A 24,954-nucleotide genomic window follows, 5' to 3' on the forward strand; every position below is an offset into this window, starting at 1 on the left:
CAATGAAAATGCATAATATAGAGAACATGAAACAACAAAGCTAGTGTCACAACATATTTTTTTGAATTATGAATTTTGAATTTGCATAATTCACCAAACAGGGGCATATGTGCTTTTAAAGGGAGCTGTTTAAACACACACACACACACACACACACACATGTTAAACTGTAAATGGGAAATTCAAGAAGACTTGGGAATTTTTATTAAACCTCTTTCTATACAACTAAATCTTCTGTGTTCTCCCACATTGAAATTCAGCCATCCTGGGTTGTTCATGGAACCTGCTGGAATAATCTATCTTCTTAGCTTCAGGTATTACTGCCATGACCTTTGCTAACTCATACAGAACCTACTTCTCTTGTAGCTGCACACCCAAGACAGACAAACCCACTGGACTAACCCGTTTCTCCAACTTGATTATCACAGTTAGTTTAGTGCAAATATTTATCTATGGTTCACATTATCCTCTAAAAAGGAAAAAAGTCTGTACTAGGTGCATTTTCTTTGCCTTGATCTTGGGCAATTTCTCCCTTCTGAATGCTTTCCCATTAGCTCCCATATCAGAGAGGAACCTCTGCGGTAAAGAACTTCATGACCTAGGTTTCTCTCCCCTTCTTTTTCCTATACCATTTCCTTTTTGCCCCCTCCACTGAGGACTGAGTTCACTGTTCATATATACTAAACAGACATTATACTGTTGTTGTGTACTTCCATTCCCAATGCATCCTACTAAGAAACACCGTACAGCATATTCTCTTTCTACCATTCTCACGGAACTCTACAGTATATAATTGTATTAGAATTGTTTTTAGATGCATGATTTTAAGAATCACTACCTAACACTTTTGAGTGCATCTCTGTATTTAAGTAAACTCTGGTGATTTGCCAAACTGTCCATGTGTTCTTGCACTTCCTTTATTCACTAGGATTTCTCCTTTCTTATTCTTCATCTTGCTGATGTCATCGCCCTTCACATACAAGGAACACACTCAGACATCGTCCGGTCTATTGTTTCACAAGTCTTTTTTTGAGCTTCTTCCTTTATAATGTCATTTAGCAGTGTCATTTGCAGCCTTGGCTTCCCACCCCCACCTCCCACCCCAGCTCCCCAGAGCTCACCAAAAATGTTCTAAATGGAGTGAGTGTGTGCTGAACTACAAAAGCTCATTCTGGCAATAGATCAATACCTATTGATCAAATCTGGCTGGTATAACTTTGATTATTGGTAGAGCCATTCTATAGTGTGATTATTTCAACATTTTTGAGCTTTAGTAAACAAACTATTCATTTCCCTGCAGATGAGAAATACAATCTAATTTAGATATATAATTAACATATACTGAACCTTTTAGTATATTCAAATGAAAAACAAAATAGAAAGCTGTTGTTGCTGGATTTCTTTCCAGAAATATGAGTTTTCACTCCTCCAGGAGGGAAGGTGCACTTTTGGAAGTAGTCAAAATTTAAGTTTAGTTTTCAAATCTAACAATTCATGAACTCTTCAGTTTATTTCTCTGACCTTGAATTTCACTATTTGTGAAAGAAACCCCATTGACTCTAAGGACAGTTAAGCTTAAATGGATCACAATCTTTGTGAGGAGGACAGCCCAGTGTTAGGACATAGACATTCAATAAAACATATTTCCACTCTAAGTGACTGAATACATGTTTGTGCACCATCTCTGCTTCATACAAGGTGTATTCCTCTGCCATGATCATGCCTCTAATAAGGAAATGGATTGAGATAACAGGTAGAAATGCTGCTGCTTAGGAAATCTTTATATATAAGTTGATTATGGATTAATCAATGAGAACTTAAGAAATAGACAATCTCCATGGGGTTTGAGTTAAGCCCAGGAGGAGGTGTTTGCCATATGGCAGACACCAGACAAATGATGGGGAAGAGTAACATTGGAGGAAGAGTGAAAAAACCTCAAAGTATGAGACAAAGCAGACCAGACTCTAGCCAACACCCAAAATAGAAACATGGATGAGAGAAAAGGGAAAGTACTTCTTTCTGAGTCAGGACTCAGAGACACGGTTATCCCCAGTGGAACCTCCTGGTGGCTTCTGGGGGATGCACTTGGGGTGGGAATTTGGGGATGCAAAAAATACAGTCTCATTAAAGGGTGAACTAATCATCTCTCTTTAGGTTTGCTTAAAGAAGCATTGTTCTTAATGTGTTTCCTTTTGTTGGCCCCAGACAAAGGAACAAGTATCTACTTGCCCCCACTGATACTCTATAACAATGAGAGTAGTTGTTGAAATATATTGAGCAGAGTTTGCAAAATTACAAATATCTCTAGCAACGTGATAGACATGTTTAGCACTAAGACAAGGAAAGACTAAAAAAAAAAAAAGAACTTAGACATTAAAAAGTAAACAATGAAGGGGATTTCAGAAAAATAATCATCTCTATAAATATTCTTTGGGAACTGGCCTAGAGAAAATACATGGGCCCTAAAAAGCAAAGTTGCATGATTCAGACGCCAGAACATTCTCATTACATTGTATAAAAATCCATAGACTATGAACTACCTGAGAGTGGATAGAAATGCAATAAAGGGAAATAAAGAAATAACACATTGGGAATTTCAGTAGTGAAAAAAATTATCTTTCTGAGTGTTCATGTATATGTACCATGTATATATACTGTACAAATATGCAATGGCTAGTAAGAAAGGAAGCACACAGTTAGGATATTACCACCTGTCAATTTTTCTTTATTAATAGAGAATTATTCCCAGTACAGTTGAATTGAAAAGCATTGGTGTAAACTATAGAATACTGAAATTAGCCAAAAATTCTAGCACTTGGAATAGGTTATGATTTTAATTTTAGTATTATGTATAAAAGTTGTCCCTTTGCAACCAAAAGTATTGAATTAACATTACAATTTAATCATTTTCTCAACAGTTAAATATTTTCTCTTTTCTTTATTTAAAGAGTTTTTTTTTCTTGGAGTAAAAAACTGAATTTTAGCTACATTCAATATATATTTTAAATAATAGTACAGACCTAATTAATATTCTATTTAATGTAGACATATATAACTTTATCTAGATATTGATTCAGTGATTCATTACATAACAGAAACTATTGCTAAAATCCAAGAAATACTTAAAAGAAACATTTTGTTCTATGGTCTTTCTAAATTTTTATATTTTTGTGTGTGTCTATAAAATCTGGAACAAGGAAAATATTGTTATCATACTGAAGTAAAATACCATCTATGTACAGCCCAAACAGTAAGTACTACTTGATGTTTCTTCCATCAATGCTTTTGCTTAAAAACTTAGTTCTTAAACTTACATGGTTGAGGAAAATATTCCATCCCCTAACCTCCCTAGAAAATATGGAAATGAATCTTCTTTTGTAAGATTTAAAACTAGGGAGCTGGAGAGATAGCTCAAGAGCTAAGAGCATTGGCGTGCTCTTACAGTGGATATAGGTTTGGTTCCCAGCATTATACAAGAGACTTACCATTCTATATACCTCCAGTCCCAGGGATCTGGTGGTGATGCCCTCCACCAAACCTTCAGAGGTACCAGTCACCTCCACGGTACATATATATACTTGTAGACAGATACATACAAAATGAAATAAATATATTTTTAAAGGACTTTAAAATTGAAACTTAAACTTTTATACATTTCTTACCTTTCTTCATCTTGTAGATTTTGGAAACACAGAAGCAGTATGTCAGCAAAAGCTTTAAATATTATAATAAAGTTTACATTATATTTATAAATGTAAACTAGAACCTGGTTCAGACTTGCTGAAGAATTAGGCAGAAACTAACAGAATCTAACTTGTTTCAGTAATTTCAGACATTTACATATTTGTTTCCTTCTTCTATAATCCAATAGGGTTTTCTTTTCTTTTTTTTTTTTCCCCTTTAAAGGGGAACTGTGATAATTGATTCATTCTTGAACTCCACTGGAAAATGCCTTAAATGAGTCAAATTTTCAACTTCGCTGTTGTAAAACACTGTTAGGAAGGGGGCATGTCCCCAGCACTTGCTAACAAAGGATGCTTTAATATGAAAAGAAGTCACACACTAACCTGGACTCTCAGTTTCAGACTATTGACCTTTTTCTATCCATTGCTGTATAAAGCAAGAATTAAGCTGTCAAAAGTGAATTTTTGTTTTTCAAAGCATGAGCTGAAAGAGAAGAGGAAACATGTCAGTTTCCTCTTGAGTTATTTCTGTTGTAGTAAATTCTTAAAAGTCAGAATAAAAGTGGAAAGCGTCTTCACTGTAGGATGTGAGTAGGAAAACATTAGACTATGAGGATGACTCCATTTCAGCGTGGAAGGACATAAACATTAGATATGTCCAGAAACCATGTCCACGTGGCACAGCACAAAATCTCTCAAACTAGAACTAGAAAAGAGTTACCCGATGCCCCCAGACCGAAGGACACGGTCTGACAATCAGTGCAGTCATTGCAATCCGGTCCTCTTTCACCTCACCCACCTGCCATGTTTGATCCTGGTGTCCCAGTTATCATGCTCATAGCATGGCTGGATTTATGGTGTTGATGTCAAGGGGATAATGTAGCCATTTCTTTATATCTTTCTTTAAAACTACAAAAACAAAATTTCACCAGAGCCAATTCTTCACCTCTTCCTGCAACTTTCCAATCTCTAGTCTCACTTAGCCAGAGCTGGGCTGTATTCTTGTTCACAGAACACTATAAGGAAAAATGGATTTTCCCAGACTCAGTTATATCAGCCAGTGTCTACATTAGTCCTAGGTAGGTCACATTCTTCTGTGGTACATAAAAAAGATACACACAAATGTAAAATAGATAGTTTATGCCTGCAGTCCCAGCACATTGGATGACACGGCAGGAAACCCAACTTGAATTCAAGGCTAGCTTGGCTTACACAGTGAGTTCTAGGCCAACCTGGGTCCTAGTGTGAAAAGCACAGAAGACCCTGGATAGCCAGCCCAGTCCTGAGAATGATAGTTGAGGTCTCATGATACTTGATTTCAAGTTACACTACTGAGTTATGGTAATAAAGAACAGAATGAAAATAACACAGAACGGGTGTGTAGATCAATAGAAAAGAATAAAGAAGTCACTTTATGCCCACATATCTGAAACTATCTTAATTCTTATAGAGATGCTAAAGACAAACAATGGAGAAAAAAAGGCTTTTCACCAAGTGATATTCAGAAAACTGGGCGTATGCATGCAGAAGAGTAATATTAGATTTCTGCCTTTCACCCTGTACAAAAGCCAATGCAAAACACATCTGAGACCTTAAGACCTAAAACTCCAACGCTAATTAAAAGAAAGACACTAAATAAATTCTTTGAGATACACACATACACAAGAACTCGATGAAAAAGGCTTCCTTGGGAACAAGTAGTAATGAGTGACAGAATATGTGTAAGTCAAAAGTTTCAGAGCAAAATAAACAAACGAGTGAAGAGACAGCCTTCAGAATCAGAAAAATGCTTTCCTAATTATTCATCCAATGCAGTGGTTTCAACCTGTGAGTCATGACCCCTGTCTGGGTCAAACAACCCTCTCACAATCGTTGCATATCAGATATCATGCACATCAGATATTTACATTAAGAATAATCACAGTAGGAAAATTATAGATATGAAGTAGCAACAAAAATAATTTTATGATTGAGGGTCATTACAGCAGGAGGAACCGTATTCAAGTGTCACAGCATTAAGAAGTTTGAAAACCACTGCTCTAATGGAAGATTAGGAGCCAGAATATATGAAGTCCTCAAAGAGAAAACCACAATCACAAAGTAAAATACAAGACATCATCGATAAACAGGTTAATGAAATGAACAAATACTACTTGAAAGATGAAGGACAAATATAACCCACAGACAGAAAATGAAGAGTCAGCACTCTTGGTCACCAGGAAAATGCAAATAAAAAGTACACGAAGACTCCACCATGTCGCTGCAGTCAGAATGACTGTCAAAAAGAAAGCAAATAAAATAATGCTGACAAGGACGTAGGGAACAGGGAGCCCTTGTACTGTGCTGATAAGAACGTACTCAAGGACAATTTAGGGTTTTTTTTTTTTTTCTGTTGCCAAAGCACTCTCCCTGAAGACATGATTACCTGTAAGGATCGTCTGCATGCACATAAATAGAGATGACCACAGAAAGTGAACTCAGGGGCATCCGGAGGTTCCTTGTCTCACAGTGTCATGTCAGACCTTTTATTTTATTTTATTTTATTTTATTTTATTATTTTATTTTATTTTTTACATTATATCTTAATTTTATTCTAGGTGTGTGTGTTTGTGTGTTTGTGTGTGTGTGTGTGTATGTGTGTGTGTATATACACATCTCTTTTTTTACCCTACAGATTCTTTCAGTCTTTATTATAGCTTCCAGTTTAGTTGTTTTTATAAACTGTTGAGTAAGTGGGTCTCTGAGTCTGTATCTCGTTTTTGTGCTGTCTCTTGGGTTTTTCTTCTGTTTCTTTCTTCCTATTTCAATATATTGGTTGTTTATCATTATATTATATTAATTATATTACATTCCCTTAGAATCGTGTTTTCTAATGAGAAACAGAAAGGAGTAGATCTGGATAGAGGACAAGGTGATAGGGAACTTGGAGAAATAGAGGAAGGAGAAAATTGTAGTCGGGATTAATTATGTGAGAAGAAGTCTATTTCAATAAAAGGGAAACAATGTATGTGGAATAACAGTGTAAAAGAAGCCAGGCTTTTTTTAAATGACTATTGCTAATATTGAATTACTATATTGTACAGATCAAGTTTTGGAGTCACATGTCCTGGTTAGCTATAACAGTCAATTTAACACTGCACTGTACAAAAAAAATTAGATGAATATGAGCAAAATCCATGAGTTTGAGGAGAGTTGGGAGGGTATCTAGGTTACATAGTAGTATATAAGACAAAAGGGGAAGGGAAAAATTCTTTAATTAACTTATAATCTCAAAAATAAATGAAATAATGATACAAATACATCATCTATCTTGTTTTCAAATATTTAAAGTATACATATATTTAATATTCATATATTACTAAAGTCAAACCAATTGATGAATTAATAACCTACCAGAAACATATTTGAAAATGTGTGTTGGTATATGATTTTAAGAATATGTGAAACCTTCTCTTTTAGTAGTCTGCTACATATAATAAGTTATCATTGAATAGTCTTCATTTGTACATAAACTTGAAAGTAAAAGGGCCTATCCAAAGTAGAAGCAGCCATCCATAGACCCTGCATACTGGTTTGAATAAAAACAATACTGTTTTTAATTTAAATAGATGAAATAAAAGTTTATTCTATTCACTCAACAAAGAAACAAGGATGGGAATCATTATGTAGATTTCTCAAAATGAACAAAACAAAACAAAATACCCTAAACGTAGAGCTACCAGATGGAGTACTATGACTTCTGGTTGTATACACAAAGTATTCTTAAGTCAACAGATCACAAGAATATCTGCCACTACCCATTTATTACAACATTACTCAAAATAGCCAGTTAACCTGCACAGGTGCCCAGCAACAGATAAATGAACAAAGAAAATGTAATACATAAATGCAATGGATTCATTCAGAAAGAAGGAATTTATGTCCTTGGAGGAAAATACACCAAGCTCAGAAAGAACACCGTGTTTTCTCTTATTGGGAAATCCTAGATTATTTATGGAAACACAAATATATGTGAGGGGGTTGTATGCACATATATGTATATACATATATACATATTTATATGACATAGAAACATTAAGCAACGTGAGGAAGAAGATTAGCAGAAAGGGAAGGAAGAAAAAGGGGAAAAATTAGGGTGAAGATATACAAAATATATATTTATGAGAAATTGTTATTATTGATTTACATATAATAATAAATAATAAATAATAATAAAATGTAAAATTAGATTCAATGAGCAACACAGAAAATGAAATACACACACAAAAACACACAGTATCATGTTACTTGTCATTTTCTTTATATACTGATGTGTGTGTATATGTGTGTGTGTGTCTGTGTAATCAACTTTGTCCATTCTTCTGCAATGCAAGAACCATGACAATTATACAGTGTAAGTGAATGTAGACTGCTTCAATATGAGAAGCACATACTGAGAAGAAACTTTTTGTCTTTAACATGTAGAAAAGAAAACAGAATGAATAGAATTTTTATGGACTGGTGGGAGTTGATTCAAAAGAAAAAAACATGACGAGAGTAAATCTTTATCATAAGAATCACATTTGGCAACTAAGTTAAAGTATGTAGAAATATGATAAGCTACACATATGTCAGGCAAGCCAAAAGCAAATTGTGATCAAATAAAAACCTTAGAGCATGAGGAAGCTCTCACTGATTGTTGAAGATCTCCCTAGATGCCAGACTTAGCAATGTCTTTGGCATGGGGGCATATTTATCATGTGGTAATGATATGATGAAGATGTGTCACTTTTTCCATTTATGCTCCTGGATTAGGTTTCTGTTATCAGTGGGACCTACCTTGGTTTGGATTACATGAGTAAGCAAAATGGAGGTCACGGTGGCATCATCATCAATATGTCTTCACTAGCAGGTAAGAATTTCCTATTTGAGCAGGAATTGTTCATATTGAATCTGAACCACAAAAGTAAATCTGTGAGGTATATTATGAATCATCAAGACAAGATTGGATTGAGTCTGAATTGTTTATTTTCTTAATGATTCTTTAGATTTTCTATACATAATACAAAAAGTTTGAACAATGCACCTGATACTTTTCAAAGTTCTCCCACCTGGGTGTTGCTTTAGAGTGTGTGTGTGTGTGTGTGTGTGTGTGTGTGTGTGTGTGTTTATGTCTGTTTGCCCATGAGTGTGTGTTTGTACATGTCTTTATGTGTACATGTATGTATATGTGTGTGTTTGTGTGTGTATGTTTGTATGTGTGTATGTGTATTTATGTGAGTCTGTGTCTGACTGTGTGTGTGCATGTATATGTGTATATATATCTGTGTGTCTCTGTATGTTTGTGTGTGTATTTATATATGTATATCTGTTTGCCTATATGTGTATTTGTATATGTCTTTATGTGTTTGCATGTGTATATATGTGTATATGTGTGTTTGTGTGTATGTGTGTATATGTGAATCTGTGTATGTCATTGTGTATATATGTGTATATGTGTCTCTCTGTGCATATGTGTTTTGTGAATGTGTGTTTCTGTGTATATGTGTATATATGTATGTATGTGTTTGTGTGTGTCTCTGTGTTTGTGTCTGTATTTGTGTATGTGTGTTCCCACTTACTATTTTTCAAAGGTAATTTTAACATTTCCAAATAGTAGTACATGTAAAATAACTTTTGACACAGTAAAAAATAATAATGTGATATGAGGTGACCTCTACTCCCTTGTGAATTTAGTAGGAGTCTGTAATTTAAAACCATGACATTTGTATTAGATGGTTTCTGCCAAGCTGTTAAAAGAAATATATCCAAGCACACCCTAATTTCAAAATATAATAGGTTTGGTCAACAGCTGTACATTATCAAGGACAAGATCCCTATACCTGGTGCCTATTCTTTTTGGGAAAGAATGGTTTATCATGCTCACACTTTCATATAACAGTTCATGGTCAAAAGCAGTGAGGGGAGGAACTTATAAAGATTAGGAACCTGGAAGAAGGATCATGGAGAATTGCTGCTTACTGGCTAGCCCATCAGCTTGCTCAGACTGCTTTCTTGCAGAATTCCTGGGTACCTATTCTATACGAGCAATTTGGAAGGCCAAGCTGATAATGGAGCTTCTAGATTTGCTCTGTAATGAGTAGACTCCTTTCTGCACAGTAGAAGGAAGAAAGGAACATGAAGAACACATTACAGTTCTTCTAACCCCCACCCTGACGCCACTCAAGCCTTGGCAGGCCACACTGTGCTCACATTACAGTGTAGAATTAGATCCCATGGTTCATCTAGCTATGTGAAAATCTGGAAAATATACTCTAGTCATACATATAAGAAAAATGCTTTCAGCTAACAGCTGTCTTTTGCCACTTGACAAGCAATCCAAACGTGTTTTTTTTATTCAGAGCAAAATACTTCAATATCAGTTAAACATTGTGTTCTTCAATAACAGCCAGGAATATCTGATGCAACTTAGTCAAGAAACTGTACTGTAAAAACTCCAGTTGGGGATGGATATGTTGTTTCAAACCCATAACCCCAGCACTTGGTAAAGCAAAGGTAGGAAAGCTGACAGTTGGAGGTCAGTTTAGCCAGCATCAGGGCCCCCTCTCAAACATACAAGCAACTAGAATTCTAAGGAAAAAAATCTATCAATGCTTCGTGAAGGAAGGGTCTAAGTGAAGTCATAAAATTTAAGAAGTCTGATTACTATTGATAGCAAGTTTAAACTATAAAAATAGGAGTACCTAATTTACCTGATTGGTCTCAGTGTAGTAACTTCAGGATAAGAATTATTAATACACACACGCGCACACACACACACACACACACACACACACATACATCACAGCCATTCTTTCTACCTCTGGTATCAATGAGGCAAGAATGGCCAGCAGTAGTATTTGGAGCTATCTATGACTCAGTCAACCCCTGGTTATCAGAATTTTCTTAATTCCTCCAAGAGTCATTATCAGGTGACCCTTGAGCCACTATAAAGCTACCACTGGTATATTTATAAATAGCCTTCTTTAGGAACTCTGAAATGAGACTGACATCTTATTTTTTGGGTTGCTTAAAATCAGAATGGCATGCCTCACATGATTACAAAGCTGATCCTATAAAGCACTAAGGATAACTGGGTTACTTTGTCTCCTGTGCTATCTACCTATAAATGGCAATGGTTCACTTCTTCAGATACACTAAAAGGAGAGAGCACGAACCATACTTCAAAGCAGTGCATGCTTTAGAAGGATACAAATCTTAGTTGTATGCAGGGCTAAGCCCTAAAGACAAATTGAAAAAGTTGATTTTACAGTATTTTTTGAGATGAAACTATAAGAAAATTATGTAAATGATGAGCGAATTATAAAGGGATATTTCCCATTTTCTTGAAATTGCACACATATGAAATCTGAGGTTGTGATCAATTGACAATTGGGATGATTGATAATCTATAAGTATATCCTCATGGGTCAGGCCTATCATCTCAGCACTCAAGAGTTTAAGACAGAAAGATCAAAGCTCAGGTTCTGCCTGGGTTAGGCAATAAGATGAAGAATAAATATGCTATGTATATGAGCAAATATATTGCTATGTAAATGAGCAAGACCATGTTCCAAATGTTACTTTTAAACAAATGTTACATATAGGTGACTCAGCACCTAAATGCCCTTGCTGCTCTTGCATAAAAGGAGAGTTCCATCAGGCAACTCACTGTCAAAGGCAACCCCACTTCCAGATGTTTTAGCCTCTGCAGGCATCTGAAAGAACACATGTGCTTTGGATTGCTGCTCTGTCTGCCTTTCCCCCAACCCTCTCATCCTCCCACTCTCTCTCTCTCTCTCTCTTTCTCTCTCTCTCTCTCTCTCTCTCTCTCTCACACACACACACACACACACACACACACACACACACACATGAATCTTTGTAAAATAAATGAGCCAGGGGAGCTTGGGGCATATGGGTCAACAGTACCATGTTTCCTTATGCATTGTTAAAAATTCAGTGATAAATTCAGTTTGAATTTTTAATTAACTTTCTGGCACTATTACCATAATGATTATCACATCATTCGAAATTCCTCTCTCTTTGATTTTCATCCTAACATGTAACACTGCTTCAAAAAGCTAAGCAATGGGCTAGGCTTCTCTCTGTCCGCTGTGTTGGTTTTCTTGGTACACACAGTGCAGCCTCCGCACTTACCACGCTTGGTGTCACGCTCTTCTTCTCCCTAACCAGACTTCTGCTCTCACTTTCACACTTCCCACCCAGAGCTTTCATTGACACAACTTCATCCCAACATGAGAGAGGAGCAGTCAGGAAGAGGTCCAGTTTGAAGACAGTCTGAGCTCATCTGAGACTCTTAAAGAAAGGCTTAAATATATAGCTCAGTAGAGGAGCAGTCTCCTGGCATGAATAAGAAGTGTGTGTGTGCATGCGTTGATGCATGTGTGTGTGTGTGTATGCATGTGTGCATGTGAGGGTGTGTATGCATGTGTGCATGTGAGGATGTGTATGCATGTGTGCATGTGAGGGTGTGTATGCATGTGTGCATGTGTGTGTTTGAATGCATGTGTGGATGTGTGTGTGTGTTTGCATACATGTGTGAATATGTGTGTGTGTTTGCAGATATTCAAGCACAAAGACAAGCATGCACACACTGTGCTTGCACATACACATACACACACACACACACACACACACATACAAACAGAATTTTAGAATAATAAGAGGTAAGGGAGAAGCCCTTATTCTTTATAATTTTCTCAGAAACTATCAAAACCTGTATGACCTTGATTCACAGTACATAGATTGAGGTCATCAAACCAAAAAAAAAAATCTTAGAAAAATTATTAAATAGAAAATACTCTTTAATTTAATTTTATATTATTAATAATATAATTATAACATTTCCCTCCATTTCCTTCCTCCATTTCCTTCCTCCCTCTCATCTACCCCTTCTCGCTCTCTTTTAAATTCATGGCCTCTTTTTCCATTAATTGTTGTTACATGCATATCATTTCTAAATATAAGCTACTCATCCTGTATCGCCTTGCCTGTGTCTGTGTGATCAGGGCTGACCACTTGCTATGGATAAGCAATTGAAAGGCTCCTCTCGGAAGAAGATGATTTCTCCCACTCAAAGTGCCTTTAACATTTGCTTCCTGTTTGTTTTGCAAGTTTCCTTTACAGGATCTTTTTTTTTTTTTTTTTTTTTTTTTTTTTTTTTTTTTTGGTCACTCTAGTGCTTGCAGAGTTGCCGGCCATATTCAGGTCATCATGATGATTCCTTAGCGACTTGCAGAGTCTTTCAGTGTGATGGTAAAGCCTCAAGCTGTCATACTGGCTTGGTAGAGAACCTCATGAGAGGAATTCCCACTGACGCAGCTTCAAATGCAGTTAATGGCTCTAAGGAGCAGAGCCAGGGGAACCTGGCTGCAGGAACGAATGTGCTTTATCTGCATCTTGGGAAGGGACTCTGGTCTTTGTTGAATGTGCAGACTCTTCCATAGGAGTTTTTGTTTAAACAAGGCATACAAAGACTCATTTTGTCATACTCATTCTTCAGCACATAAAAAAAAAATGTTGGCATGAACAACAGAGAACTGTGCTGGGATAAGACACCCCAACAAGTCAAGTGGGTTTCTTGGAATGGGGAGATAGCTCAGAGAGTGAGACCATTAAATCCTCAACATTCATGCAAAGAAGCTAAGTATGGCTGCCCATGCCTGTAAACCCAGTGTAGAAAGGTAAAGATAGGAGGATTCCAATAGCTCACTAGCCATAGAGCCTTCCCCAAAACAAGCTTCAGATTCAGTCATTCAGATAATTCACGGAATTAGCTTTAAAATTCAGTGAAACCACTAATCTCAAAGGAACCATGTCACATGAAAAACATTGTAAGAATCAGTGATAATAAAAGAAAATTCATCTTGCAATATTTTAGTGAATGTCATGAAATGTATGAACTGTTCCTGTTATCTGGAATTTAGTCATTCAGATGAATGCTGCCAAAATGATTATATGAGTCTACTTGCTGACCAGCACTGCTAAAACTCCCCCTGATAGCCCAGAAAGACTAGAATCAATTTTGCTAGTCATAAAATAATTAAAAGACGTATATGAGAAAGGACTGGTAAGTAAACTTAAATGTTTTTAAGATGTGATCAGATTAACTGTTTCATAGTATGAGAAATAAATTTCTTCTAGAGCTGTGCATTAAAATACATTCTCGTTTTAATGTGTATAAACATTACTGCAAGCTTTACTTAGGAATAGGACTTTGGGTGATCCTGACACTCTATTTCCAGGTAAACACTTCATGAAGCTAGCCTCCAGTGTAACTAGAGATACTGGCTGCTTAAAGTCCATCTCTGTTTCTTATAATAATACCAGAGTAGGGACTGGACATTTAGGAAGCTCTAACAGCAAATTTCTGAAAATTAATCACTAGAATGTACTCTCGGATTTATCATCTTGGAAAGATCTTTTACTATAAAATATGTAATAGTTATAAAAGACTCTGTCACTTTTTTTGCCATATCACACCTTCAAATATAACCTCACAGCAAACCTAACAATAAAGAGAAAAGCCACATGGGAACTGAGGATGGAACTAACTCAGTCCGTGGTTTGCTAATTAGGATGATGTAGTAAGTTTGTAACACTTCAGAAAAAAAGAAACTTGTTTTGTTTTAAAATGCAAGCCAATGAATGGGTAAATAGGTCAATAAATCAACAGCTCCAAACTTTTCATCTTAAGAGAAAATGATGAGTGTTTGCATCTACTGACATAAAAATGATAACAAACAGTAATTATGTTTGATAATTTTCTTATGGCTGTGACCAAATAACTGACTTAAAACAATGTGAGTCTAGAAGGATTTCTTTAACTCACAGTTAAGGGATCTAAATCATTATGGCATGGAGGTAGGAAGCATCCTTGTAAGAATAGAGCCTTTTGACATCTGGGCAGATTAGGAGGCAATGAAAGCAGAATTCTGGCACTCGCACCCCCACCCCAAACCTTTCACACACCCCTCCCTCCTCCCTCTCCTTTCTTCTCTCTCTCTCCCTCCCTCCATCCCTCCTTCCCTCCATGTCACTCTTCTCATTAACCCCCTCCTTCTCCTCCGTCTTCCACTCTCTCTCTCCCCTTTTCTCTGTCAAAACTCAGTCCAGGATTCAAACTTTCCTAGTTACACCTCTATTGACTCGGCCTTAGAGACACACGTGGAAGTATGTCTCTAGATGAATCCAGGTCTAGTCAAGTTGATAATGAAGACTAACCCTCACTATGATAGTTATTTTGGGTGGAACATCATATTATGCATATTCTGTGCATTGCTTTATTGTAGACCGACAGTGGCTATTATTAGGATCCTGGCTTGCATAAGAAAGCACTACTGTATGGAACACTTGTCTCTGCAAAGTTGATATGGCTCATGGGATCATAATTCTATATTGAAGAGCTAAAATCAGTATGCCTGACACCCATGATCCAATCCACTGTCGTAGAGCCCTTTCCTAATACACTTAATTAGAATGATATCATTACCTGGCCAAGTGGCGCTGTATAATAATCCCACCATGCAAAATGGTGAAGCAGGAGTGTCTTGAATTCAAGGCTAGCCTGGGTCAAATGAGTTCCAGACTAAACTGGGGTACAATGGCCAGATTCTGTCTCACATTAAGTGAAACTAAGAACATTGGTTTCAGCAGGCTACTTTGTATAGAGAAGTGTTAGGTACAAAACAAACTTGGGCACAAAATACAGAGAATTTCCATACATCCCTAGCACCATTAAGTAACAGTTTCCTTCACTATCTGCACCTTTACTGTAGTGGTACATTTGTTATAATAGATGACTATATTCTCACACACTATCACTTAATGTTTATAGCGTATATTAGGATTTACTCCCCCACCAGCACCACCACCACCATGGAAACATATGTTTGATTAGATTAAGAAGCCCATGAAGTGAATGAGAAGCACAGTCTTTATTTTTACCAAGTTTAACTGAAATTTAGCATTCCCTTAATCATGAAGGAAAGAATGGTACTATGACTTCCTTATAAGGCTTACCCTTGAACAGATAAACAATGACTTACATTGGCTATTACCTTATTGTAATACTCCACTCATTGCCTTGATAGCAGTCCTCCATGCTACCCATTTATCCCTCCCCTATCCAGCACTGGCAAACACTGACCTTTTCACAGTCTCCATCATTTTGCCTTTTATAAGAAGTCATAGCTTGAATCATAGTGTATGTCAATTTTGCAGTTGAGCATTGTTCCTTCACAGGTTAGATTCTGCCTCGTCTACTCATGACTTGATACCTCATTTACTTTTAGTGCTGAGTGCATTGTACACTGCTTTATTTATTCTCTCACTCACGAAAAGACATCTAATTTGTGTCTAACTTTAGGCAATTGCAAATAAGACCACTGGAAGCATCCAGGTGCAGGATTTTGTGAGGACATAAATATTTAATTACTTTGGGTCAGTGCCAAGAAACATTTGTATTGTAAAAATACATCTTGTCAAAAACTGCCAGGCTCACTCCATTGTGTCTATACCATTTTACCTTCCTGTCAGCAATGAATAGGAAATCCTATTGTTCTGTCTCGTCAGTGTTCACAACTGTTAATGTCTGTATTTGGGCTATTTTAATTATTTCTGCCAAAGGAACTAAAATTTAAGTATGAAAATAATTTGTGGCTACCTATGTACATGTGACAAGGGTAAAGTAATTGAGAGTATGTCATTCAACAACAGTGTGTACAAAGAGGACGAGAGACAACACTGGAAATGGGAGATTACCACACTGTAGTTTGCAGTTTCATAATAAAATGAGGTTGAACATATTTTCATATACCTCTTTGCCATATATATATATATATATATATATATATATATATATATATATATATATATATATTTTGCCATATATATATATATATATATATGTTCATTTCTTTCTGTTGAGTTTTAAGATTTGTTAAGTATATTTAGTTAACAGTTCTTTAGCAGGCATATGTGTATATATACATATGTAGTCTCCCAGTCTATGCGAAAGTTGTCAGGTTCTAGAAAAAGGAAGAAGATGTCATACCTAAATAATAAAATAAAGTTTAGAGGCGACATTTTTATGTAGTACTAGTCTATCCCATTGGTTATAAGACTTTTAACTTGGATATGGTTGTTTGGGCTTAATTTCACTCATGTATATATTGGAAATGAATTCAGGGCAAGCCAAATATTTAAATTAGTACACCTACAATTTAGGTAAAGAAACCTGGCAGGAGAGGTGGCAGGAATTAAGACAAAGCTGTCAGGAATGCAAAACAGATGAGAAGTCTTTCTCGAAAACTAGAGCTTAAACTTGAGAATAATTGCCACCCCCACTCTCGTGTGTGTGTGTTTGTGTGTGTGTGTGTGTGTGTGTGTGTACATACACACAGACACATGCACATGAAACTAAAAAAGAGACTGGAAGACTGTATTTTCTGTACAAGCCGATAAAGTCATCCAGAACAGGAACATCCACAAAAACAGGGTCAGAGGCAAGTCTGGAGTTGTTCGGCATGATTCCAGATCTAGCCAAGGAGAGCAGCTAGGAGCAGATACTAGTATATGTGAGGGAGTAGGAGCCTAGCCTGAAGGAGCAAAGGCTTGCAAAGCACAACTGTGTTTGCTACTAAAGAAGAGATCAAGCCAAATGGAAACAGAAACTGATTTGCATTTTCCTTCAAAACAACCCTGAGATTCCACCTCACTCCTCACTCGGGTCAGAATGGCTAAGATGAAAAACTCAGGAGACAGCAGATACTGGAGATGATGTGGAGAAAGAGAACACTTCTTCATTGCTGGTGGAATTGCAAGCTGGTAAAACCACTCTAGAAATAAGTTTCACGGTTCCTCAGACAATTAGACATAGTACTACCTGAGGACCCAGCTATACCACTCCATACCTAGAAGATGTTCCAACATGTAATAAGGACACATGCTCCACTATGTTCATAGCAGCCTTACTTATAACAGCCAGGAGCTGGAAAGAACCCAGATATCCTTCAACAGAGGAATAGATACAGAAATTGTGGTACATCTACACAGTATATTCAGCAATTAAAAACAATGAATTCATGAAATTCTTAGGCAAATGGATGGAACTAGAAAGTGTCATTCTGAGTGAGGTAACCTAATCACAAAAGAACACACATTATATGCACTCACTGATAAGTGTATGTTAGCCCAAAAGCTCAAAATAAACAAGTTACAATTCACAGACCACAGGAAGCTCAAGAAGAAGGAAGACCGAAGTGGGAGGCTTTGGTTTTTCTGAGAATGGGAACAAAATATTCACAGGAGCAATTATGGAGACAAAGTATAGAGCAGAGACTGAAGGAAAGGTCACCCAGAGACTGTCCTACTTGGGGATTCATCCTATAAAAAGTCACCAAACCCCAACACTATTATGGACGACAAGAAGTATATACCAAAAGGAGCCTGTTATAGTTGTCTCTGAAGAGGCCTTGCCAGAGCCTTACAGATACAGAGGCAGATGCTAGCAGCCAACCATTGGACTGAGGGCAGGGTCCCCAATGGAGGAGTTGCAGGATAGACTGGAGGAGCTGAAGGGGTTTGCAGCCCCATGGGAAGAACGACTATGTTGGACAACCAGATGCCCTAGGGTTCCAAGTGATACACATGGTTCCAGCCAAAAGTGTAGCAGAGGAATGTCTTGTTGGGCATCAGTGGGAGGAGAGGCCCTTGGTCCTATGAAGGTTCAATTCATGCCCCAGCATGGGGAAATCGAGGGGGCATAGGTGGGAGTGGGTTAGGTGAAGAGGCACGTTCTTAGAGACAGGGAGTGGGAGGATGGCTTGGGGGTTTTGGGGAAGAGGGGAACCAGGAAAGTGTATAACATTTGAAATGTAAATGAAGATTATATTCAATAAAAAAAAAGAGAGATAAAACAGAAACTGAACTAATGTGTGAATGGAATCCCAGGGTCACACTTTACCCATACCAGTACAAATCTATCTGAAGTAATGCAGATCAATAATCCACTCTACTCATGCAAAGCTTGAGAAGCAATAACTAAAAAAAAATATCAACTGGGTGATGAAAAATATTTACTCCATTTAATCAAATGATCTAAAATAACCAGTGCATAACTGGAAAGTAGAATCCTCTTTATTTTGAATTTTATTACCATAAAAAAGGAAAGAACCCAAATATTTACTGCCAGGTAAATGCACAGTATAGATAAATGCTATATTGTTCAGTGGATTTCTCTTTAGAAAATCATAATAGTAATGATGAATGAATCTCAACATTAACTATCATAAATGCAAAATAATCAGATAAAATTTCAATGATAACATAGAGATAAAATTCTCAAAAATGCAAAAACACTACCATAAAGCATATCAGTAGTTTCTTGGGTCACAAGAGAAGGGCAGATGGCAGGGATCAGAAAGAATTATGGGTGATGGGCTTGTTCATTGTCCTGATTGTAACCATAGCGTCTTTTATTTATACATATGTCAAAACTTACCAAATATTATATACCTGAAAAAAAGAATACGCTGTTTTATTTTATGACAATAACTCAGTAAAGCTGTAAAACTTAGATACAGTGAAAACTTAATAAGAATGTTAAAATAAAATCCATAAACCCAATACTATTTTTTTTTTTAAATAGGAAGAAGTCCACTGTGGTTTGATAGCTCATACTTTTAAACTTGAACTTGCAGGGTTGAGGTAGCAGAGTTGAAAGTTCAAGGCCAGGTTTATGCTGTATAGAAAATTTGAGACCAGTCTGGAGAACATAGTGAGACCTTGGTTGTTTGGTTAGTAGGTTGTTTGGTTAGTAGGTTGGTTGGTTGGTTGGTTGGTTGGTTGGTTGGTTGGTTGGTTGGTTGGATGGATGGATGGATGGATAGATAGATAGATAGATAGATAGATAGATAGATAGATAGATAGATAGATAGATAGATAGATAGATAGATGGATAGATGGATGGGCGGATGGATACATACATACATGCATGCATGCATGCATGCATACATACATACATACATACATACATACATACAAAAGCAAACAAATTATTTGGAATAAATTGATTACATTTATAGTTCTACTTCTAAATAAATGATATTAAGTATTTTTTTCTTGCTAATGATCACAGCCAACAAAACACTATTGAATATATTACTCATATGTGACACTCTGAAATAACTATAGATCATAATATCAACTTTCCATATCTAACAAAAATCCATCATCTCATTTACTGATATTTATGAGCAACATCCATATCCTTGTCATGGCTGTGCTGATTAGCTTACCTGTGATTAAGATGCACTTCTTGACTCCTACAAGATGTGAGCACTGTCCTCCACAAGTCGCCTTTGTCCCATAAACCTTTAATGAATAGGTAAGGCAGGAGTATAAACAGTATCATCTAGCCATGCCCACTTATTCTTTTTATCTTATACTCTAACGTCTCTGGGTACCCTATGGTGACATTGTAAATTCTTGCTGACTGCCACTGATACAAGTAATTAACTTGCAAGTTTCCTGACCCAAAACAACAAGAAGGCCAACATGTTCTAGTCCCTTGAGATCACTGTGTTCTAGGTGTGATCTACCATGCTCAGGGATTTAAACTGCTCTTGAGCAAACATGCTTCATAAATTGAAGCCTGGAAGGCACTCAGGGAGTGGCTAAGGTCTGCGTTTATTGCTGAACTTTGGCATGACACTCTCAACTATGTGGTGGTGTTATGTGACTACTTAAATGGGTGGAGACTGTTACATCTCAGCAGAATAATTTGACACTAATATGACATTTGATATGAATCTCACAGTAACAAAGGGTCAGTCACTAGTCATTGACTGAGAGAAATTACATAATTAATAAGAATTAAAAGTAGATCATCTAAACCAGGCAAGTTGGTACCCATCCATAATCCTGGTACTTGCAAGGCTAAGCCAGGAGGATTACAAGTTCAAAGACAGCCTGAGTTGTACCGGAAGATGGTCTCGAAGGGAAAATTAAGTTAATGCAAAAAACTCATTAGACACAGAATATATTACTGACTAAATTTGTCTGTTTGGTTTCAATGGCTGTGAGGAAGAAGCTTCACAATAACTTTCATTGCAGTTAAAAGGTTCTGGAGGATGTTGGTTTGAGATTGCTTTACGTTTTGCTATTGTACAGAAGTGTATGTTTTCACACTAGTGTATTTTAAAGATTAATCTTAAATTGATGTGACCATAGAACGCCATTTGCGTAGTCTTTATAATATAGTTCACTTTTCAGAACATCAACTTATTTAGACTTTTTCTTTGTTTCAGGGCTCATGCCTGTCGCACAGCAACCTGTTTATTGTGCTTCAAAGCATGGAATAATCGGATTCACACGCTCAGCTGCGGTGAGAAAATCATAGTCAGAAACTCTTTTCGTCCTTGCTTTCATAAATGAAACCCAAATTTTATAGACTGTAAGAACAAAAGTTCAAAATTCAACATATCTGGCTGGAAGATGGAGAACACAGCTTACTGAAATCTTTATTATAAAAACATTTTCAATCATATAAAAGACTAAATAAAGAATATATCATTGTTAAATAGACAAGAAATGAAACTAATGAATATTTTCAGGATAAATAATGGAGAGATACTCTTTTTAAAATTGTATACAGTTTCTGTAATATTAATGTCGAGAGTTCTTAAACAGAACACTTAAATAGAATTTTGCCTCCTGTTTAGAAAATGTATTACAAAACATAAACACAGAAAAAATAAAAGTTGGGAAACCTCTGAGGGATAGGATGGAAGGGCCAGGGAGATGCAGTGTTTTTCATTAACAAGGAAAAAAAATAAAGAGAACTGTCAGTGCTAATCATCCCAAGAAGAAAAGCAGGCTTCACTCTTAATTTGGATTGATTAGAGACCAGTGCTTTATTTGAAAATATTTCAATGATTTAGAACAAGATCAACCATTACAAAGCAGGAATTTAACTTTATGACAGAATATTTCTACAGTTGGCTCTCATTTTTCACAGCAGCTACATGCAAATACTGAATTAGTAAGTGCTGAACTAACATTTCCTGGAAAAATAAACCGTAAAATGATGAAAGACCTGGGTTCATAACATTTTAGTCAAACACTCAATATTTAACATAGTTTTATGTGCATTTCTGTTTAATGAAAAGTTGCCTTTATATATTGTAGAAATATTGAATCATAAGCAATAAAACTTCTCTTAGGATGTTTGCCTCAATAAAGCCTCAGTTGCCTAGCTTCAGATCCTCACAGAGTTCAATAAAAAGAGCACCTTAGATAACTTTGTAAGTTTTGCAGTTTTTTAGTGGTGTTGTTTTGCAAACAATTAATTCAGTCAAGCTATGGTGAAGGAACTCTGTGCGTCAGGTATGTCTTTATGCTTTCTGTGCCTGCCCATTGGCAACTGTTCCATATTTCGGAGCACATCTGACTCATATGCTTTAGATTAGCCTTTTAAAGAATTTTTATTCCAGTTTGTCTTGTTCTGTACTTTTGAAAAAGCTGAAGCCTGAGACTGTGTACTTTTGATTGGCAGATGGCTGCTAACCTCATGAAAAGCGGTGTAAGACTGAATGCTATTTGTCCCGGCTTTGTGAACACACCCATCCTTGAATCCATTGAAAAGGAAGAAAATATGGGCCAATATATAGAATATAAGGACCAGATCAAGGCTATGATGAAATTCTATGGGATTTTGGAGTAAGTAAAACTTTCCACAATGGAACCAAGCATTATCTATACAAGCAATCAGTTTTTTAAAGGTTTCAGTTTTAGAAAATAGTATATACCTCAAAGTTTGAGTTGAACCACCTTTAAAAGGAAAACTAGGCACAAGGAATAGAATTACATGTAAGCATTATGGAATTTACTTTGATGAGCCTTTATTCTATTTCCTTTCTATATGGAACCTTCCAATGCAAGTATAGTTTACATCCTTAAACTTCAAGCAATAAGCACATAAAACCCCTGTGAAATGTTGTAAAGTCCCAAAAATTTCAACCACGTTCATAAAAGCAATTAATCATCACACACACAAACACACACACACACACACACGCACACGCACACACACGCATGCACACATACACACACACATACACACACACACACACACATGCACACACGCGCGCGCACGTGCACACACACACACATCCAAAGAACTGTGTCTTAGTTAGAATGGATGAACCAGCACAAATACGAACTCACAGAGACTCTGGCTGCAGACACAGGGCTTGGGCAGGTCTGGTCTAGATGGGGTCCCACTACTGAGAGAGAAAGTAGACAAAAGTCTCCATCCCTAATTCTGAAGTTATCTCTAATTGAAAACTACTGACAAATGAGAAAAAATGATCTTCCATAAATGCTATTAATCAATTCTTTTCCTCCCTCAATGGTATTTCTGTCTGGTATGTCTGATGACCACTAATCTAGCACAGAAGAGAACATGATTTTTTTTATCAATATAATTAATGACCTCAAATACATTCGCAAATGATCACTAAATATATTATATAATTTACTTATCATCTCAATGAATAAAAATTGGAGATAACAATACCTTAATAAAGTATGTTTTCTTATAACCAGAAGTGTCTTAGAAAATAATGTGAAGTTATTTACTTTGATTCTTTAATTTCAAAATACAAATGTCTCTTTCATTTTAGCCCATCAGCCATTGCCAATGGATTAATAAATCTCATTGAGGATGATGCTCTCAATGGTGCCATTATGAAGATCACAGCATCAAAAGGAATTCATTTTCAAGATTATGACATCTCTCCATCCTTCGTAAAAACTCCATGAACCTCCTAAACAGCAGCCATAACTGAAAATAAGCACAAGTGACTCACTCAGACTGCATCTTTACTAATACAGCTTTTTCAATGAAATGCCATATGATGAAACCTTCATATATCTGATGTTAATATTTTTCAAAATGATTAGTTGAATGTATGGTTAAAGCTGTTTGATAAGCTAACAAAAATGCAGTGCAAACCAAAACTGGGTTATAACCTATATAATCTTAAAGACAACACAAAGAATATTCAAGAGATATTCTGCCTTTCAGAAAACATATTTATAACAGTGCCTCATAAATATTAATGGTTTTCAGAAAGTCATCTTAAAGGAGATACTTGAATAGTTATTTAAGTCAAAGCAGATTTTAAATGATTCACTTTGTATGTTTGCACTTCAAAGGGGGCCAGCTCCTTTACAATGGAAATATTTAGTAATAAAAGCTTGTACATGATCTGCAAGCTCAACATTTCAGCTCTTTGAAGTAGTGGTGTGTTTGTGGGACAGTGTTAGGGAATGTCCTCCAGTGTGGCCATGTCCCAGTGACAAGTCTGATGTGTGGGAGTATGACATTGTTACTAACACTGAAAATTCACAGTTCAGCCCCAAATCAAGGAAGATGATTTATTTTTCCTTCCTAACTTAAAATTTGTAATGAATTCCAAAACCCTCAGGAATGAAACTTTTAAGTCATAGCAAAATGGGGGTGGGTGTAAATTTATATATATATTGTATATGCTTATTATGAAATGATACAAATGTGTTTTCCAGATTATTTCTCTGTTGGTTTGTACCAATTTCAAAAGTGCCTATCTTTCAATAAAACTCTTGTATTCTAATTGACATAAATTCCCTGTTCTTTTTTAACCTCTTTTTTAATTCCCTTTTTAATGCGCATCGGTGGTTGTTTGAGTGTATGTTTGTGTGAGGGTGTTGGATGCCCGGGAACTGAAGTTACAGACAGTTATGAGCTGCCATATGGGTTCTGGGAATTGAACCAGCATCCTCTTTGAATGTTTGAATGTCTGAAGTTTCACCTACTATATTGACATGTACCAAGAAATCAGTATCTGTGAAGAATTAGTAAAAATGAATTACAAAAAGATATAAACACATATGCATATTTCATTTGTGACCAATCAGCAAGTACTATTACATACATGCAGTATGCCTTATCTTATTACATATTTTTTCCTATAAAGTGAAGTTACGAATTAAACTTCTTACTTATGGATAAACATTTTCTACGTGTAGATACCAATGTATGTTATACTTTGCATTAAAAATTCAAATTAACTATAAATGTATTTAAAATCAAATACCACATAAAACCAAAATATTGTGACATTATGCTAAACATTTATTTACTTAAAATTTATGTTCTATAAGTAGCTTTAGATAAATCATTTTT

General features: G+C 36.1%; 1 protein-coding gene across 1 annotated transcript in view; it reads left to right on the forward strand.

The window, feature by feature from the left end:
• The window catches only part of Hpgd (15-hydroxyprostaglandin dehydrogenase), a 30,543-nt gene extending 6,151 nt beyond the window's left edge, over window positions 1-24,392 (forward strand). The window contains exons 4-7 of the mRNA XM_052162614.1: window positions 8,478-8,574; window positions 21,035-21,111; window positions 22,282-22,445; window positions 23,411-24,392. Of these exons, the coding sequence (XP_052018574.1) occupies window positions 8,478-8,574; window positions 21,035-21,111; window positions 22,282-22,445; window positions 23,411-23,549 (477 nt within the window). The 3' untranslated portion in view covers window positions 23,550-24,392. The remainder of the gene's footprint in view (window positions 1-8,477; window positions 8,575-21,034; window positions 21,112-22,281; window positions 22,446-23,410) is intronic.
• Window positions 24,393-24,954: the final 562 nt, after the last annotated feature.

Source organism: Apodemus sylvaticus, chromosome 18 (assembly GCF_947179515.1).
Source record: "Apodemus sylvaticus chromosome 18, mApoSyl1.1, whole genome shotgun sequence".
Taxonomy (NCBI): Eukaryota; Metazoa; Chordata; class Mammalia; order Rodentia; family Muridae; genus Apodemus; species Apodemus sylvaticus.